Here is a 20,331-nt window from a genome sequence, read left to right on the forward strand (position 1 = left end):
ACAAAAAAGTCCATTCTCTGCTCTAGTGGAAACAGAGCATCAGTGGAGCCAAAGATGGGGGAGCAGATTCGACCATCCAGAAGCTTCCCTCTACTAAGGTAAGTATAGAACTGTTACTCTAACTTTCCATTCAAGTTCACTTCAAATGTGCTAACTGTCATTATCACATAGATTTTTTTTTTTAACTCCCATTATCCTGAGAATTCTCATGCATACGATGACAGTCAGGGGCGAGAGGGTTGCTTAGCGTAATAAGTCCAATCTTTTAATAATAGCTGAGCAGCACCCGTACATGGATGGACAGCAAAGGTGGGCGGCTCCTCTAATCTTCCCTCCTCACTTCCCTCCATAAGCGCCTCCGTCAACCGTCCGCTCTGACGCTCTCAGCCAATCACCGCCTCCCTCTCAAGCACAGCGAAACAAGGAGGCCAGCTTGGCAATTGGCTTACAGTCTTACACACACCTCTGATTGGCTGTAAAGGATAGATTGGGCGTGCCTAGAATCAGCCGGGAAGTGTTGTATTGCTGGATGCTGATGTCTTCCCGTACAATACAGTGCGGCTATTCCTAGCGCACACCTGGCAGCAGGTACGTACGGAGTGTGTTCTCTGGTTTCCGCCGCCCGCACAGCTGTTCTCAGGTCATCTCATGTAACGGAACCACGTAGTGCTGAATGATCAGTCTATACTTTGCTAGCTGACAGTGAACTGGCCACTGTGCTATGCTGCAGAACTAACTTGAGCTGAAGCTTTAGGGATCACATTTGTGTTTGCAGTAAATACAGGCGATTCTTTACAAGCCTTTTTCTGCATGATATAAGTTATATATGTGTGTGCCTCCAATTCTTCTCTTTAAAGGGATTATTTCTCTTTAAAGGAATTCTATGGGACTGGGGGGGGGGGGGGGGAGGGGTTGAAAATAAAAACAGACAATTACCTGGGGCTTCTGCCAGCCCCCCTTTCAGCTGTAATGTCCCGTGCCGTCCTCCAATGATCTTCCATTCCCTGCCGCCGGCCCTGGTGTAACGCGGCATCTCATCCAACTGCGGCCGTGCGCGTGCTTGCTCCTGCGCATCATTGGAAACTTACTGCGCATGCACAGTACAAGAAAACTTCATACTGCGCCTATGCAGTAAGCTACCGATGGTGGGAGCGCGCATTATTCGGCTTGTTAGACAAATAATTGGCCGGCGTCGGGGAACGGGTGATCGGACAAGGATGGTGCGGGACATGACAGCTACAGGGGGCTGATAGAAGCCCCAGGTAAGTGTCAGATTTTATTTTCAAAACCCTCCCAGAGAATCCCTTTAAGTTGAATCAATGTCCCCTTGCTCGTTTGCTTCGCTCTTTGGGCTGCGGGCTTGGGCCTCCCATTGCTCTGACAACTTTATTCCAGCTCTGTGTTCACTTGGATAGTGGACATTGCAGACCGGGACCCTTTCATGCTCACTGGCAGTGGAGTAACATCGGGGATGCAGAGATTGCGACTGCACTGGGGCACCGGGGGGGGGGGGGGGGGGGGCTCCTTCTTCCATGTTATTAGCTTTGCATTGGTGCTATGCTGGTAATGAACACCACTATATGTGCATTGCTAGTGGTAATCCTCAACAAACTCCTTCCTTAGGGCCCGTTTCCACTATCGCGAATTTGCATGCGTTTGCTGCATGCAAATTCGCATAGCCAATACAAGTGGATGGGACTGTTTCCACTTGTCAGGATTTCTGAGCGTTTTTGTCCGCGTGAAAGATCCGCATGGCAGAGCCATCAGAATTCGCATACCGCATAAGTGTATGAATTTTCATGCAAATTTTTATGCAAATTCGCATGAAATCAATGGAAAAGCACACAGGCACTGACATAGTTAAATTCGCATACAGCGTCATTCATACGAATTCGCATAAAAATTTGCATACACCCGCATGCGAAATTCGCATCTGCATGTGAATTTTTACCGCGGCGATTCACACCGCACAAGTGGAAACGGGCCCTTACTCTGAATACACCTCTCTGATGTTGCAGCTGTCCTTGGCAGGTTTTGGGGCTCCATGTAAAACTCCTACTGGGCCCCCAAGCTCCTTAGTTATGCCACTGCTCACTGGGCTTGGGCTTATAACTAGTTCCAAGATTAGTGCTGCTGCTGTGTATTATAGGGTTTCATAGGCTGCATAACTTTGCACATGCTCAGTAGCATTTATATGCTATTTCATAGGCTGCATGACTTTGCACATGCTCAGTAGCATTTATATGCTTTTTAGATGGGTATGCTGAAAGGTTGGAACACCTGCGCAGTGTCTACGCGTGCTACCCTAAAACTGCCTTCCTCACTGAGTAATGCGTATGCTCTGTGGAAATTTTAAACCAATTACACCAAATATCTATGCAGTTATGCCTCTTAAACTTCCAAAATTTTGAAGTATGGAAGGGACTCTCCCAAACTACATCTATGCCAAAGTGCAGCCCCCAAACTCTACTGGTTCCTGTGATAAAGTAAATAAATCTATCTCTATACCCTCAAAATGAGGTGGGGAGTTCATCTTCATACTCTCAAAATGTGGGGAGTGTAGGAGGCATGGCTGTGGAGAAATCACCCACAGCATAAAAAAAATTAGGAAATCTCGCAGCACAGGATCATACTGGCGGGGCAGTGTCAGTGTTGCGAACTCATCCCTTTAATTACTGACACATCTAAGTTATACAGGTTCTGGGGCTGTTTGCACATAATCAGTGCTTTAACTGCATCTACCTAGCCACAAAACCTGTATAATTCATATGTGTCAGTAATTAAAGGGATGAGTTGGCAACACTGGGCAGTGTAAATTTTAGGACAGCATGATCGGCTTCTGAGCTCTGACGGTGACATCATTTGTTAAGTGTGTAAGATCCTTAAAGTGTACCTGAAACAGAAAAATACATACCTGGGGCTTCCTCCAGCCCCCTCCAGGCTGACTGCTCTCTTGCTGTCTTCCTTCGCTGCCTGGTTGGCCTGCAATTCAGCCCTGAAAGTGCTTTAGTCAGAGCCGGAAGATGCAGGTGCAGTCTGGCCGTGAGGACCGGAGGACTTTAGGGGCTGAATTGCAGATGATCCAGGTGGCGGAGGAGGGCGGCAGCAAGGGAGCGATAAGCCTGGAGAGAGCTGGATGAAGCCCCAGGTATGTATAATATTTTTTTTAAATTCCCCATCCCCCCCATCTCGGGAAGTTAGCCAATCAGTGTCCTTCCAGTCCTTTAATGAACACTGTCTCTGCTGTTCATTGATTTAAAAAAAATGTTTAATGTTAAAAATAAAAAAAGGGTTTATGCCCCCCCCCGGCAAGGATTGGTGCAAGGGACCATGAGGTCCCTGAACCAATCAGTGTGCCTGAAAGTCCGCACCTACGATGCAATGTTTGCAGCAAACTTTTTTTGCGATGGGTGACTTTTTCACAATAAATGATTGCACTAGGGTCTCGGTGCTCGTTAATTTATCTGGCGCCCTAATTTACTGTTATAGCTGCTATGATGGCACCCATTAGTGTTAGGGACCTTTCGCACTGGCGCCTGTGAGGAAACGCGGAAAAGCCGCCGTCTCTCGAGGTGAGGCGACTGTTTCCGCGTCCAGCATGGCGTCACAACGCGGAAAAAACGCCGCATGCCGCATGGGCAGTGCGGCGGAATCCGCATTGGTAACGGCGGAATCCACATCAGAGGCGACCCCCGCATTAGATACATTGCAAAACAGTACTGGTGTGGCTGGGACTGATAGTCCACCAAGATTCAGACTTACACGCGCGCGAGCACAGAGGCAGAGTTTAAATAGCAGTTAGAAGGGTGTCGGCTGACCAGCTGGGTCAGCTGACAAATTCCACTGCTCCCATTGGACCAGCAATTAGGGAGGTCCTGGAAAGGTCCTAGAATATATATACTGCTGGTTGTTCACTTGCTCCTTGTCTGGCGTTGCGTTCACATATGTGGGAGCACCCAGATCCGTAGTTAGATCCGTTAGTGTGCCGGGACCAGCTGGAGCTGTAATCCTACACTAAGCTAGATTCTGTTGATAGCTAAAGTACTAGTTTGATTGTGATTATCTGTTATGACTTTTGCCTGCCTTGACTATCCTCCTGAACTCTGATCTTGCACCTCGATATTTCTGATACTCTGTTGCCGAACCCCGTCTCGTTCCTTGACTCTGCTTCTGCCTCCTGATTTTGTACCCCGATATTTCTGATACCCCGTTGCTGAACCCTGCCTTTACTTTGACTCTGCCTTTGCCTCCTGATCCTGTACTTTATCTGTCCGTGTGTGTACGACCTGGCTTGTCCGACCTCGAGAACCGACCTTACCGTTAGAGGCGGTTCCTCGCTCTGTTAGCGATCCTTCCTCCTGAGGGTCACTTTCAGATATCCCTTCCTACTGTCAGTCTGACTCCTCCCGTCTTGGAGAGCTCAGGTCTGCGGAAGGAATCTGTGCAGTACTCCTTACTGCATTGAGGCCTTGTCCTCTTAGTGTTACAGTTACACCAAACACTACACTCTACTCGGGTGATCAGAGGTTAGTTTGTATATCGGATTATCGGTGAGACTGCAGTTCACTTATAATCTGGTATATATCTGTATTTCCGGTGATACTGCAGATCACCGGTAATCAGATACTCTCTGCGCCCACCGATCGTTACAGCGCCCTTTCAATTTGCTACCGTAGCCTAATGTAACCCTATTAGGAAGTTCATACTTCCCACGTTGCGGTACGCTGCGCCGTAAGTGCCTAATTTAAAGCTAGCTCAGAACTACATTACCATGTGGGGTAACACGCGGCGTTCTGCGTCAGCCCGGAAGTCATGTCAGTCTATGGCAACTCGGGTGTTTTAAAAGAGTGGACGTCACGGCATGCATGAGCAGAAGCATATTTTCACAATACGATTCTGCATACTGTTATAAACTGTTCTTATCACCTTGCTTCGACACCAGTAACTTCTTACAGTTACGTCTCACAGACTATTGAGATCACTTGACTCTCCACACAGCAAGCAGGAGATAGACTTCCTCAGGCTTCTTCAAGGTTTACGTTATTTATTCAAGTAACAGAAATACAGATAGATACAGTTTATCATCTCCTGGCAAAGCAGACTTCCATGTTGCGTTACAGCGGCGTGAGTATCTTCCTACTGAAGATACCCAGGTCTTCTTGTATCTACTCTATGTTACATCTAGACTACCTATGTACAGCAGACATTATATCAGATTACAGAAAGAAAGAGCATACTTAGAGGTCCCAGTCAGCCTTGCGAGCTAGTGCGGAAGGAAGAAGCAGAATGCTCTCTCCATCGCTCACTCCGGGTTTAATACCGACTAGGAAAGAGTTAAATATGACATCATCTTCGCCACCCCCTAGATCAGATTATTGGTGGACCCACTCGTGGTGTCATCATACACACCTACTTGATTAATAATCAATGAGGCATTTGACCTATATGCAGGACTGTGGATGTTTAGTAAATATGGCTGATGTTTACTGTTCCTGTGGTGTACGTGTGGAGGTCAGAATAGGCCGATGGCCTTCTTTTGGGAACATGTTCTCAGTATCTGCGTGTATCCTCTGCTACACGCAGACCCTGAGATGCCTCTGCCTGCATCACAAAACCTCTATTTATTTTAAAGGCATACACTGCAGACAAGCCTTTTACATAAAACTCAGGCCAAGTAACTGAGGCCTACTTAAATTATAACACATACCCGCACGTTACTTCCTGCTTGGCTGGTGGCCAGACAGGCCTGGTTGTGGCGATGCGGCAGGCGCGATGCATACTGCCAGTTTCCAGTGTGAAACCGGTCTTAGAAGTCCATGTGTAGAAAGACAAAAAGAAAGAACAACCGAGAGCCCCCAATAGTGTAGTATTGTTGATATAAGGTAATCTTCAATTTATATAGCAGATATGGATATACTCACAAGTCTGGGTTGCCGACCTCAGGCAACCACTCCAATCGCATATGGGGATATTAAGCCTGTCCCCACTCAGGCTAAGAAGTCGCTCTCTGTAGAAGAAAAATAAGGGTGTACACACCCATCCACCAGGTGGATAATGATATTTGTAGTAGCAGAATAAAAAATTGGGGGACCGGGGTGGATCTGTCTCCCCAATATATATGACACAACCACCATATATGGTATCCAGAAAAATATATATTTAATAATCAGTACTCCACAGTCTATGTGGGTTGGCTGGTGTTAGATATAAATAGGAGAAAGTGAGTGTTAAGCATACACAGAGCGTATCTATAATGGCACCGCGAGGAAGAAATAGTGCAAAAATGAGGCGGCAGCATTTCCTCCAAAATACATATAATGCAGCAGCATTTCAACCCAAAATACACATAATGAGGCAGTGTTTCCCCCAAAATATACACAATTTTGCTGCATTTCCAACCAAAATACAAATCATGTAGCATTGTTTCCCCAAAAGACACATAACTGGCAGCATTTTCCCATAAAAATACAAATCAAAACATATAAATCAGCACCCCCTTAGCAACACGTTAGGCAGCATTTTCCCCTGCAACAAAAATGATACAATGGGGGAAAATAAATTAACCTCCCTGGCGGTAACCCCGACCTGAGCTTGGTGAAGGAAAAATGAGCTGCGAGCGGTAAGTCCGAGCTCAGGTCAGGGTAGCTGATTCCCTGGCTTAAAAGCAGTGTTGGAGTCCCGCATGCGATCGTCGCTGTACTGTGGGACTCCAGCCTTCATCCCCCCCCCCCCCCCCCCCGCTACCTGCAATCTTCTCTGGCTGCTGGGAATGCCATAGCCCCGCTTTTCTTTCGGGGACCCGGCGGCCAATCAAAGCGTCGGTGCGGCATGATGTCATGGGGCGGGACAAAATTGTAAAGTGGTCCTGAAGAGCCTGTACCCTGTTTGTATATTTTTGATCTACAGCGCCACCTACAGACCTGTAAGGAGAAAGCAGCCCACAAAACAAGTAACACACGCGTACGTACGTTAGTGTTTCTAATTTCTCCTCATTTGTCTCTAATCAGAAGTTATAATTTGATCTCTCCCCTCTGTCACCTGACTGCCATGGCAGTGATGGCAGATAAGCTCATTTGCAAGCACAGGATGACATTATAGCCAATTACTGTTACCGACCTCTGCCGGGATTTTGACTACTCTCTACCTGCCTTATTTGTACGGTTTCACAATTTTTAAAGTTTACTCATAAATTTAATGAATTAAACAAATTTGTGTTCCAGTCTTTTATTTATATGCAGAATGTCTACCAGGCTTTTATTCTGACATTCTTTGGTGAGTTATGACTTAAGCATTGGAGGCCTAAAATTCTTGGAAAAAATGTACCGCTTTAGACTCATAATTCCAGACAGAAATGCACCGCCAAGGAGGTTACATTTTATTATACTTTGTAAATAGTACCTTAACTGACATGTAACATGGTCAGTGTTCTCCCCAGGACTATTTAAGTGGGCGGACCGCCTGGCTGTTTTGAAATCCCGCCCGCCCGCCTACCTAGCTAAAGCTGGTGCTGTAAACATTCTGCAGGCAGGACACATTCCATTGCCTGCTATAAATCAGCGTTCGGCTCTCACACAATAGCGAAAGCCGCCACTGTACATTGCAGGAGCCCTCCTCTGCCTGTGTCACCTCCTGCTTGAAGGTTGAACAGTGATTGGCTGCGCGGGTTATAAGGGGCAGAACGCCGAAATCTGTGGGATGTGTGAGTACTGAAAGCCTATTCTAGTCTGCAGCCAGCCGCCCCGCTTTGCTGGCTGCCTGTGTTTGCATCTTAGGCCTCGATTCATAAAGCATTACCTCATGCGGTAATGCTGAAAACAGCAGACTTTACCGACCACTTAGCAAAATGTCAATTCATAAAGGCTGTTACCGCATGAAAAGCTGACATTACCGACCAGGGAGCTAAATTACCGACTTGGCTGCAGTTACCGACAACACATGTCAGTAAATTGTCAGCAAATGTCAATTCATAAAGCCTTCAACATGCGGTAAGCCTGGCGGTAGTTACCGACACCTCTGGTGAGGTCTTAACAAGTTACCGACAGCTCTGGCAGCTCTGATTAATGCAAAGTGCAGAGATCCGAAAGTCTGTTTGATTCATCTGTGGAGAGAGCCAGAGAGCCGTCTGTGTGAATCATTTCAGCAGGCAGGGAAAGACTGTGTGACTCATCTGTCTGAGTCATCAGTGGAAAGAGCTGGCTGTGTGAGTAATTTCTGCAGGCAGGGAAAGACTGTGTGACTCATCTGTCTGAGTCATCAGTGGGAGAGCCAGAGAGAGCCGTCTGTGTGATTCATTTCTGCAGGGCAAAGAGGGAATCGGGACACTGCTCTACTCTACCGCTCAATGGGCTGCGGTAATTTACCGACCTCCAAGGGCAGCTGGGGAAATCTTTATGAATTAGCACACAGACCGGGAAAATACCGAGTGCGGTATTTTCCCGACAAGATTTTTGTTATTGCACTGCTGTTTATGAATCGAGGCCTTATTCACTTGTGGTAACTTGCAGGCAGCTCAGCTAGCGGAGGCGGCCAGGATACACATGTGAGCAGGCATGCTAGTCCTGTGTGACCTTAGACTGGGGTGAGAACTTGTACGTTAACTGATTATTGCCCTTCCACTGGTATGAGACCTCTGCTAATGCACTTTTTATCTGATATAGTGCAGAGTCTGCAGAGAGTATACAGGGCTCTATAGCTAGGGGGCCTGGGAAAACAAACGATGACTGCAGTCAGCTGCAATTTAGATTAGCTGACTTGCTGGGGATGGAGGCTGCTCCTGATAATGCTGTTTTTCTCAGCCTGCCTGCTTGGTAGCTCATAAGATGTAAAGTGCCCATACATTACCTGATTTTCAGCATCTGGCAGATTCTATCACAGTGATTGAATCTGCCAGAGATCAGTTGTGAAAAGTTGACTTAGGGCAGTAAAAAATTACAAATCCAGCCCTGGCTGTGCTGGTTGGGCAAAGTCTGTAAAAAGTTGCCCACTGCTGCAAAAAAAGTAAATGTGGAACATAGATCCTGTGTTGTTGGCTTGAAAGCACAGTGTGTGGGGGTGATTCTTGCACCTTTACATGCATGTTATTTGCTGCTGGGGTTGAGGGGTATTGCAGATCATTTAGTATGATACTGACCCCTGTTTACTATCTGCAATACCCCTTGATCCCAGCAGCAAATAATATATGAAATGCAAAAAATCACCCCCCTCCCTTTATAAAATGCATCACCCCTGTATGAAATGTGAAATCAACCCCCATATTAAATGCAATAATTACCCTAGTATGAAATGCAACTATAACACCCATGTCCAGTGTTCTCCCCATGCTCTTTTAGACGGGTGCTTCACCTGGCTAATGTTGGTGAGCACCCGGCTGTCATCCGCTCACCACCTCACCCTCCTCTGTAAGCAGAGTTGCACCGATCCTGCATTCCCCCCTCGCACCCCACCCGGCTACTTTTTCATGCCACCCGGCTGGAAAAAAATTATTGGGGGAACACTGATGGTGAAATGAATGATGGGTACATATAGTACCAATAATAGTGAGACATAGGCAGTGTTCTCTTATGTATTATTTTTTACAAAGATTAATGAATCAGTGCATTATGTATCCAGTAAGAGACTTCAAATGCAGTGACAGTTCTGAAAGTAATTAGGAGCTAAAACTCTTTTCACACAACAGAACTTTGAAGCAAGTATAATATTGTGTCCACTGTTTTGTTAGCAGATTTCATAACAGAAGTGATTTATACAGAAACTGTCAAAGAATATTTAAATAACCGTAGCAGCTTTTTTTTTTTGCTCTCACACCAGAATTGTTTATTGCCGAGGCTTAATGTTTCATATTGCACATTTTTTTTATAATGCTCTTCTTTGTGTGTTTCGGCAGAAAAAGAGAACAGAAGCAAGGATTGATAGGCCACCATGGATCTTTCTTCGCTGGTGCACAAACTTGGTAATATATTAAGATTTTATTTTTTCCTTGGGGCTGAAGTCACATTTGAAGACAGGAGGAGGCAGGCTTGCTGTGAGGTTTCCTCATAAGGAACAATATTGGGTGATGAGGGAAAGGCATGCGCAGTATGCTCACGAGGACATGGGCTTGTTTCGCAGAGCAGGCTCGTGTCTGCAGATTCCCAGAAGACACCTATCCATGGGGGGGGGGGGGGGGGGGGGGTGGGAGTCGGCGATCCTTAGAGGCTACCAGCAAGGCCCGTGGAGAAGACCGTAGCTGTGGCAAGGGACACAAATGACTTCTATGGCCTGGGAAAAGCCCCAGGTAAGTATAGATTTGCCTCGGTGGGGTATACACTATCAGCCACTGCCGGTAGATACTGTTAATCTGATCATACAGGGAGCCCTCAGAATTTCCTATATGGAGATAGAACAGTCCAAAACCTGAGAGGGCTCATCCACATCATGACGCGCAGATGGCTGTGTGATCGTAACGTGCACGTTCGCATGCCATCTGCGCCGCTACACGCTGTGCTGCTGATCCCATTTATTACAGTGAATGAGTCAGCTCTCCGCTTGCTAGCAGAATGCATGCAGCAGTACACAAGTGCATCATAGCGCCTATGATGTGAACGGCAGAAGGGCTGTCCTGCCATTCTTGCGTGTCGCACATCATACGCGCTTCCAAATGCACATGGAAGGTCATCATGATGTGAACGAGGCATAATGCCTGGTACACACCATGCAATTTCCCACCAGATAGATGGGTCGATAGATAATTTCCGACAGATCCGATGAGATTTCCGATCACTTTTATACAAATCGATCAGAAAAATGATTGGAAACCAGATCAGACCTGATCAGGGTTAAGGAGAACCTGAACTGAAAATAAACAGTCAAAATAACCATACACATGTCATACTTACCTTCTGTGTAGTCTACTACTCAATCTCTTTCTCCTCTCCTGTGTCCCAATTGTCAGCTGTGATCAATGGATTTCTCCGTCCTCCATTTTAAAAATGGCCATTACCACATAACAGCTTCCTGGTCAGCACACTGTTAAACTGTAATATCGCCCACTTGAGCCATATGGAAACATGGACATTACCTTGCACATTCAGTTGTAACTGACAGCTGCAGATATATAACTGACAGCAACTGGTATGTTTCAGTCCTGACAAAATATTGTCAGACCTGGAAGGGATCACTGTAAGAAGAAAATGGTGAGCCTCTGAGAGGAACTGCCGGTGAGGTTAGTATGTAATATTCATTTGCAGCTACGTCGTGTTTATTTTAAATAATTTTCCTCGCTTCAGGTTTCCTTTAAGTCAGAGGTTCAGAGCTGCCAGATTGATACTACCTACTGTAAACGGTAGCTAATTTGGAAAAAAAAAGTAATTCAGTGCACTTTGCTCTGGAATAAATTTGCCTCATCAATGTTAGATTAGCAGTGGTGCATCGTGGGAGACATCATATGCTCACTCCAACCTGAATGATCGCAAATACCTTCTGTTTTAAGAAAGCAAACTTCTATTTTTCAATGTTTGGGTGCACCTGTATTTTACATTTTAGTGTTTTGCAAAAGTAGTACTTTTAAGTGAACCTAAAGTGAGAGTGATATGGAGGATGCCATATTTATTTCCCTTTAACCACTTAAGGACTGCAGTCATAAAACCCCTTAAAGAGAGTCTGAAGCCATATTAAAAATGGCTTTTTAGCTTATATTCATGTTTTCCCCTGCTAAAACGCAGCTATCCTGTGGCATAACGAGGGGTCTTTACCCTCCAACCCCCCCTGCAAAATCCACGACTTTCTTGGTCGTGGATTTTGCTGCCCCTGTGCGCTTCCGTGTGAGGCAGGGCTATGAGCTGCAGCCCTGCCTCACATGCGTCTGTCAGCGGCGGATCTCCGCCTCTCCCCCGCCCCTCTCAGTGAAGGAAGACTGAGAGGGGCGGGGTGAGGCAGAGATCCACCGCTGACAGACGCGTGTGAGGCAGGGCTGCAGCTCATAGCCCTGCCTCACACGGAAGCGCTCCCCGGGCAAACATGCCCCTGCTGAATATAAGGTAAAAAGCCATTTTTAATATGGCTTCAGACTCTCTTTCGCGTTCCGTCGTTTTCACTTGAGCAATGTTCACCTCCCATTGATTAGCCTGTAACTTTATCACCACTTATCACAATGAACTGATCTATGTCTTGTTTTTTCCGCCACCAATTAGGCTTTCTTTGGGGGGTACATTTTTCTAAGAGCCACTTTACTGTAAATGCATTTTAACAGGAAGAATAAGAAAAAAAATGGAAAAAATGATTTCTCAGGTTTTAGCCATTATAGTTTTAAAATAATACATGCCTCCATAATTAAAACTCACGTATTGTATTTGCCCATATGTCCTGGTTATTACACCGTTAAAATTATGTCCCTATCACAATGTATGGCGACAATATTTTATTTGGAAATAAAGGTGCATTTTTTTCCGTTTTGCATCTATCACTATTTACAAGTTTAAAATAAAAAAAAAATATAGAAATATTTCATCTTTACATTGATATTTAAAAAGTTTAGACCCTTAGGTAAATATTTACATGTTTTTTTTTTTTTATATATTAAACATTTTATTTGGGTATTTTTGGGAGGGTGGGATGTAAACAATAGTTTTATAATGTAAATGTGTGTTTAGTTTTTTTTTTTTTTTTTTTTTTTACTTTTAGTTGTAGTTTTACTTTTTGGCCACAAGATGGCGGCCATGAGTTTGTTTACATGGCGTCACTCTAAGCGTAACATATGCTTAGAGAGACGCATGGAGGAGGCAACAGCCAGAAAAAGCTAAGCTTCCGAGAGAAGCTGTCGCTTTTTCAGTGGGGGAGAGGAATCCGTGATCGGGCACCATAGCCCGATTCACTGATTGCCTGGCTAACAAACCGCGGGCCGGGAGCGCGCATGGTTCCTGGACCACGTCCAGGAACTAAAATAGGTTAAGGACCAGACACTTTTTTTTTTTTTTCCATTCAGACCACTGCAGCTTTAACAGTTTATTGCTTGGTCATACAACCTACCAGCTAAATGAATTTTACCTCCTTTTCTTGTCCCTAATACAGCTTTCTTTTGGTGCTATTTAATTGCTGCTGTGATTTTTTAGATTTTATTATATTCATCAAAAAAGACATGAACTTTGTCAAAAAAATGATTTATTTTTTTTTTACTTTATGCTAACATTTTTCAAATAAAGTAAAATTTCTATATACATTTTTGTCCAAATTTATTGTGCTACACGTCTTTGATAAAAAAAAAAGTCCAATAAGTGTATATTTATTGATTTGGGTAAAAGTTATAGCGTTTACAAACTATGGTGCAAAAAGTGAATTTTCCCATTTTGAAGAATTTCTGACTTTTCTGAGCACCTGTCAGGTTTCATGAGGTGCTAGAATTCCAGGATAGTATAAATACCCCCCAAATGACCCCATTTTGGAAAGAAGACATCCCAAAGTATTAACTAAGAAGTATGGTGAGTTCATAGATTTTATTTTTTGTCACAAGTTAGCGGAAAGTGACACTTTGTGATAAAAAAAGTTTCCATTTCTGCTAACTTGTGACAAACAAAAAAGAAATCTGCCACGGACTCACCATGCCCCTCTCTGAATACTTTGGGATGTCTACTTTCCAAAATGAGGTCATTTGTGGGGTGTGTTTAATGTCCTGGCATTTTGGGGGGTAAATTGTAAGCACCCCTGTAAAGCCTAAAGGTGCTCATAGGACGTTGGGCCCCTTAGCGCACCTAGGCTGCAAAAAAGTGTCACACGTGGTATCGCCGTACTCAGGAGAAGTAGTGTAATGTGTTTTGGGGTGTATTTTTACACATACCCATGCTGGATGGGAGAAATATCTCTGTAAATGGACAATTGTGTGTTTAAAAAAAAAAAAAAAAGTCATTTACAGAGATATTTCTCCCACCTAGCATGGGTATATGTAAAAATACACCCCCAAACACGTTATGCTACTTCTCCTGAGAACGGCGGCACTTATTTGCAGCCTAGGTGCGCTAAGGGGCCCAACGTCCTATTCACAGGTCATTTTGAGGCATTTGGTTTCTAGACTACTCCTCACGGTTTAGGGCCCCTAAAATGCCAGGGCAGTATAGGAACCCCACAAGTGCCCCCATTTTAGAAAGAAGACACCCCAAGGTATTTCGTTAGGTGTATGGTGAGTTCATAGAAGAATTTATTTTTTGTCACAAGTTAGTGGAAAATGACACTTTGTGGAAAAAAAAACAATAGAAATCAATTTCCGCTAACTTTTGACAAAAAATAAAATCTTCTAGGAACTCATCATACACCTAACGGAATACCTTGGGGAGTCTTCTTTCTAAAATGGGGTCACTTGTGGGGTTCCTATACGGCCCTGGCATTTTAGGGGCCCAAAACCATGAGGAGTAGTCTAGAAACCAAATGCCTCAAAATGACTGTTCAGGGGTATAAGCATCTGCAAATTTTGATGACAGGTGGTCTATGAGGGGCCGAATTTTGTGGAACCAGTCATAAGCAGGGTGGCCTCTTATATGACAGGTTGTAGTGGCACTGAAGTGCAGGAAGCACAGGATGTTCTCAAATCGTGACCTGGACATGGCAGCAGAGAACATAGGCATGTGATGTATTGGGTGCGTAGACCAATAAGACCGCAATACATTCTTTTTGACTAGACCCATGTTAAGGAGAAGACCTCAAAAAATGTTATGTTCGGAAACTTGGAGTGGTTTCCACTGAAAAGGCTGGGCATAGTAGCTTCTTGGATTGGCAATTGCGTATTGTGTGGCATAACGGTTGGTCTCAGCCACAATTAAGTCGTACCAGCAGTGATCAGAAAATAAAAATTCTGTCACTGCGGTGGGGCGGGTGAGGGTTTGGCCGGGTGATCAGAAGCCCACAGGGGGGCAGATTAGGGCCTGAACTGATGGGTAGCAGTTACCGGGGGTGACGGGGTGATTGATAGGTGATTACAGGGGAGAATCCATGCAAGCAATGCACTGGTGAGTTGATCAGAGGGGTCTGGGGGGCTATTTGAGGGTGTGGGCGTTTGATTGGGTGCCTGCAAGGGGCAGATTAGGGTCTGATCTGATGGGTAGCAGTGACAGGTGGTGATTGATGGGTGATTAGAGGGGAGAGCAGATGTAAACCATGCACTTTTGGAGATGATTTGAGGGTGGGTCTGCGGGCAATCTGAGGGTGTGGGCGGTTGATCAGGTGCCCACAAGGGGGCAGGTTACGGTCTGATCTGATGGGTGGCAGTGACAGGTGATCAGTGGGTGATTACAGGGAAGGTTAGATGTATACAGTACACATGGGGGGAGGGGTTCTGGGAAGGATCTAACGGTAAAGGGGGGGGGGGGGGGTCGGTTGATCAGGAGCCCCCAGGAAGCGGTTTAAGACCTGATCTAAAAAATAGCATTGACAGATAGTGACAGGGAGTGATTGATGGGTGATTAGGGGGTGCTTGGGTGCAAACAGGGGTCTGAGGGGTGCTGTGGGTGATCAGGGAGGGCAGAATCAGTGTGCTTGTGTGCTGACTAGGGGGGCTGCAACCTGCCCTGGTGGTCCCTCGATCACTGGGAAGACCGGGGCAGGAGGCAGCCTGTATAATACACTTTGTAGCGGCGATCGCAGGGTTAACAACCCGCCGGCGGGTCAACGTCGCGGGTGGGCGGAGCCCAATGCCGACAGTGTCAGAGAAGTGTTTATTTACATTCCTCGCTTGATACAATTAAATACGAGATAACATTATCTACAACTTCAGATGGGTCCAGCTTTGCTGGCAGTGAACTGCTAATTCTTTTGTGTACCCCTTTGAATGCTGTTCTAGTAAAAAAAAAAAAAAAAAAAAAATGCTGGTTGTATGTAATATGCTGTAAGTAATCTATTCGAGCAAAGAAGAAATGCTGGGTTTCATTCCGCTTTAAGGGCTGTATTTCTGACACAGGAGACCAGGGTTTGAATCTCCTCCTGTTCAGTAAGCCTGCTCCTATTCAGTAAGGAGTTCTTGGGCAAGACTCCCTAACTACTGCTACTGTCTATTGAATGCACTTTATCTGTTGCAGCTTTGTGTCCGCCAAGAATAAAGCGCGATTTAAATGTTCTGTGTCTTGTCTATTGTAAGTGACATCTACATAGGTAAAAAGTCATTTTTTTTTTCTTTTCCTGGGACAAAAGTACAACTTATATGCATGTGTAGGCATCTTTTACAGTTTTTTTATTTTTTTTTTTGTGATGAGCACATGGATTGCCGATACTTACTAGACATGCCTCTCTGTTCCATGCTTTTGTATCATCTTTTTTCATATATGTCCATTGCATTTTTGTCTACTCCATTAAAGTAGTGCAAAATTGCGGTTCATAAGAAATTGAAGGAATTAAGCATGGTTTCCCCACAGGAGGCTTCCCTCCAACACATCTCGGTACAACATGCAAAAACATAAATATAAAAATGCACTCCATGGTGTGTATAGCTTAAGGCTGGTTTCACAGTGGGACGTTAAAGTCCCACATTACAGCAGCCAGTAACGCAGCCTGACTCACAGCAGTGTAAAATCAATTGTGCTGTTCACAGTGCCCACGTTGCGTTACATAGTAACGCAGCACGTTTAATCAAAGTGCTGCATGCTGTACGTTATACTGGGCTAAGCAGCGTTAGACTGCTTGCACATGCTCAGTAATGTTGGAGGAGGAGGTCTCCCCTCCTCCTCTGCGGCCAGCCACATGGCTAAATAATATTCACTGCACTGCAGAGACTCGTGGTAGGACTGTAGTGTTGTCCGGATCATGAACGAATCGTTCATTTGATCCGGATCTTTTTTGTGAGTCGAATCATCCGGATCATCACAATGAAAGATTTGGTTCACAGTGGATGTCTGTCTGGAAGAAACAGGAACATACAGACTGTACAGTGCAGGGAAAGTCCTGTCCTGCTAGTCATTTCACCCAGTCTGCTTCCCTAGTAAAATGATTCAAATGATTTGGTTCAAAGATCCGGATCTTTTCAATGATCCGATTCAAATGATCCGAATCCTTAAAAAGATCCGGACTTCCCATCACTAACCTGGAACGGCTGCTTTGAGAGCTGCATAATGCAGCTCAATCTGACGTCCAACTTCAACACCACCATAAATTGCGCTACGGGCACGTTATGTGACCATAACGTCCCCTAAAACGCAACGTCTTGGTGGGAGAGTAGCCTTACGGTGAAGACACCCCATCCAAAAATTTAACGTTTCTTACTTTACAGCCTGGAATAAAGACACACACACTTTTTTTTCACCTGTTGTATCTACTTACTGCAACGTATAACAGCTAATTGAAAGATGATATGGCAATAATTCAACGGGGGAAGGGACACACACATGCACCCCCTCCTCCTCCTCTTCACATAATTTTTCAGGGTATGTGAAATTGGTTGGTGGTTATTGCTTGATTTCAATATCCAGGTCATTTAACACTTTTTCAGTATGTTTAGGTCAGGGCTCTTGCTAAGTTATTTTGAGACCCTAAACTTTTTCTCGTTTAGCTTTCTGTGGGAATCCCCGCTTTGAGGACACCACAGGTTTTTCCTTCCGTTTCTCTTTGAGGAAAGTTTGACCTGATTTGATGATCTGTTGAGTGCATTTCCACAAACATGGTGTGGTGGTAACTTCCCTGCTGCGTTAAGCCTGTGGCAAAAATCTGGAACAGAGTCCATTGTTTCCCTCACCTTGCCTGTGGAAGCCGCACCATCGTTCTTGGCACTAATTTCCCTTCTCCAGTCTTTAGAGACGCAGAATACAATGCTCAACTGTTGCCCAATGACTCACCTTTACAGCACTGGGGCTTTGCTAGTCACCCACAGGATTGAGTTTGTTTCCAGCGGCCAATACAATATTGTGGGCATATTGTACATGTATGAATATGTTCGGTTTTATGTGTTTTTGCTGCTCATTGCTTAAGTTCAGCTTCTTTTGTTCAAACAAGTCAAGGAAAATATTCACACTAAAGTTGCCCATACCCTGATCACATTTCTTCCGTTACTTTTTTTTTCTTTTTACTTTCCCTTGAAGCAAAGTTTGCCTTAAAGGGTAAACGCAGTATTAAATTGGCCCTATACAGAGACACTATGAAAGTGGCTATTGATTACTTTAAAAAAAAATTGATTTGCCTAGCTGTCAAGGTTTTCCTCTAGCCTGAACATTTTAACCAGTTCGGCCTATCCGGACGAGCTTCCTCGTCCAGATAGGTGCTGCTGCCACCGGCTGGTGCGCGCGATCGGGCGCGCTCCCGCTGCCCGCCGCTAGCCCCCCGATCAGTGAATGGGAATATATTTCCCATTCACCGATCTAAGTTCTCCGCAGAAATACCGACGCTTTCTCTCCAGAGAGCGCGGTATTTCTGCCCCCAGGAAACTTCTCCCCAGCATTTTAGTTCCTGGATGCGAGATCGTTCACATCCAGGACTTTTTTCACTGTGGCCATCTTGTGGCCAAATAGTAAACTGCACCCACATACATTTTTAATAAAAAAAATATTATTTTACATTTAAAATTAGCAGTTTCCCTCCCACACCAAAAATTACCCACATACACTTTTTTTTTTATAAAAAAATAAAATATAAAATACAATTTAACCCATTCAGGTTCTGTGGTTTTCACGAGAGAAATGTTCACCTCCCATTCATTAGCCTATAACTTTATCACTACTTATCACAATGAACTGATCTATATCTTGTTTTTTCCGCCACCAATTAGGCTTTCTTTGGGGGGTACATTTTGCTAAGAGCCACTTTACTGTAAACGCATTTTAACAGGAAAAATAAGAAAAAAATGGAAAAATTCATTATTTCTCAGTTTTCAGCCATTATAGTTTTAAAATAATACATGCCTCCATAATTAAAACTCACGTATTGTATATGCCCATATGTCCCGGTTATTACACCATTAAAATTATGTCCCTATCACAATGTATGGCGACAATATTTTATTTGGAAATAAAGGTGCATTTTTTTCATTTTGCATCCATCACTATTAACAAGTTTAAAATAAAAAAAATATAGAAATATTTCATCTTTACATTGATATTTAAAAAGTTTAGACCCTTAGGTAAATATTTACATGTTTTTTTTTTTTTTAATTGTAATGGTTTTTTTTATTTATAGTAAACATTTTATTTGGGTAGTTTTGGGAGGGTGGGGGGTAAACAATAGATTTATAATGTAAATGTGTGTTGATTTTAATTCATTTTTATTTTCAGGAGTAGTATTACTTTTTGGCCACAAGATGGCGGCCATGAGTTTGTTTACATGACGTCACTCTAAGCGTAACACACGCTTAGAGTGGCGCATCAGGAAGTGAATGGCCAGAAAAGGCGCAGCTTCCGAGAGAAGCTGTCGCTTTTTCAGCGGGGGAGAGGAATCAGTGATCGGACTTCATAGTCCGATACATTGATTCCCTGACTACCGAATCCGCGGCCGGGAGTGCGCGTGCACGCGCGCGATCGGCCGCGGGGGCGCGCGGCAGCGCACATGGTTTCTGGACGTAGTTTCTACGTCCAGAAACCAAAACACGTTAAAAAAAAACAAAAACAACATAGTTACCCAAGGGTCTGAACTTTTTAAATATGCATGTCAAGAGAATATGTTATTATATTATTTAAAATTATAAGCTTATAAATAGTGATGGACGCAAATTGAAAAAAATGCACCTTTATTTCTAAATGAAATATCGGTACCATAAATTGTGATAGGGACATCGATTAAACGGTGTAATAACCGGGACAGATGGGCAAATAAAATACATGAGTTTTAATTACGGTAGCGGATATTAATTTCAAACTATAATGGCCAAAAACTGAGAAATAATGAATTTTTTTCATTTCTTTCTTAATCTTCCTGTTAAAATAGATTTAGAAAAAAATAATTCTTAGCAAAATGTACTACCCAAAGAAAGCCTAATTAGTGGCGGAAAAAACAAGATAAAGATCAATTCATTGTGATAAGTAGCAATAAAGTTATAGGCGAATGAATGGGAGGTGAACGTTGCTCGGATGCATGTGATTTTCGGACTGCGGTGCTGAACCGGTTAAAGGACAACTGACGTGAGAGGGATATGGAGGCTGACATATTTATTTCCTTATAAACAATACCAGTTGCCTGGTTGCTGATCCTCTGCCTCTAATACTTTTAGCCTTAAGGTGGCCATAAACTGGCTGATTTGCCATCAGATCGACCAACCGATAGATCCCTCTCTGATCGAATCTGATCAGAGAGGGATCGTATGGCTGCCTTTACTGCCTTTACTGCAAACAGATTGTGAATCGATTTCAGCATGAAATCTATTCACCATCTGTGAAGCTGCCACCGCCCCCCTACATACAT

The 20,331-nt window shown here is 44.2% G+C and overlaps 1 protein-coding gene across 1 annotated transcript in view; it reads left to right on the forward strand.

Moving 5' to 3' along the window:
• Positions 1–491: 491 nt before the first annotated feature.
• The window catches only part of RTTN (rotatin), an 89,057-nt gene continuing 69,217 nt past the window's right edge, over positions 492–20,331 (forward strand). Inside the window, exons 1-2 of the mRNA XM_068238351.1 lie at positions 492–588; positions 9,884–9,949. Coding sequence (XP_068094452.1) covers positions 9,919–9,949 — 31 coding nt within the window. The 5' untranslated portion in view covers positions 492–588; positions 9,884–9,918. The remainder of the gene's footprint in view (positions 589–9,883; positions 9,950–20,331) is intronic.

Source organism: Hyperolius riggenbachi, chromosome 5, assembly GCF_040937935.1.
Source record: "Hyperolius riggenbachi isolate aHypRig1 chromosome 5, aHypRig1.pri, whole genome shotgun sequence".
In the NCBI taxonomy this organism is placed as follows: Eukaryota; Metazoa; Chordata; class Amphibia; order Anura; family Hyperoliidae; genus Hyperolius; species Hyperolius riggenbachi.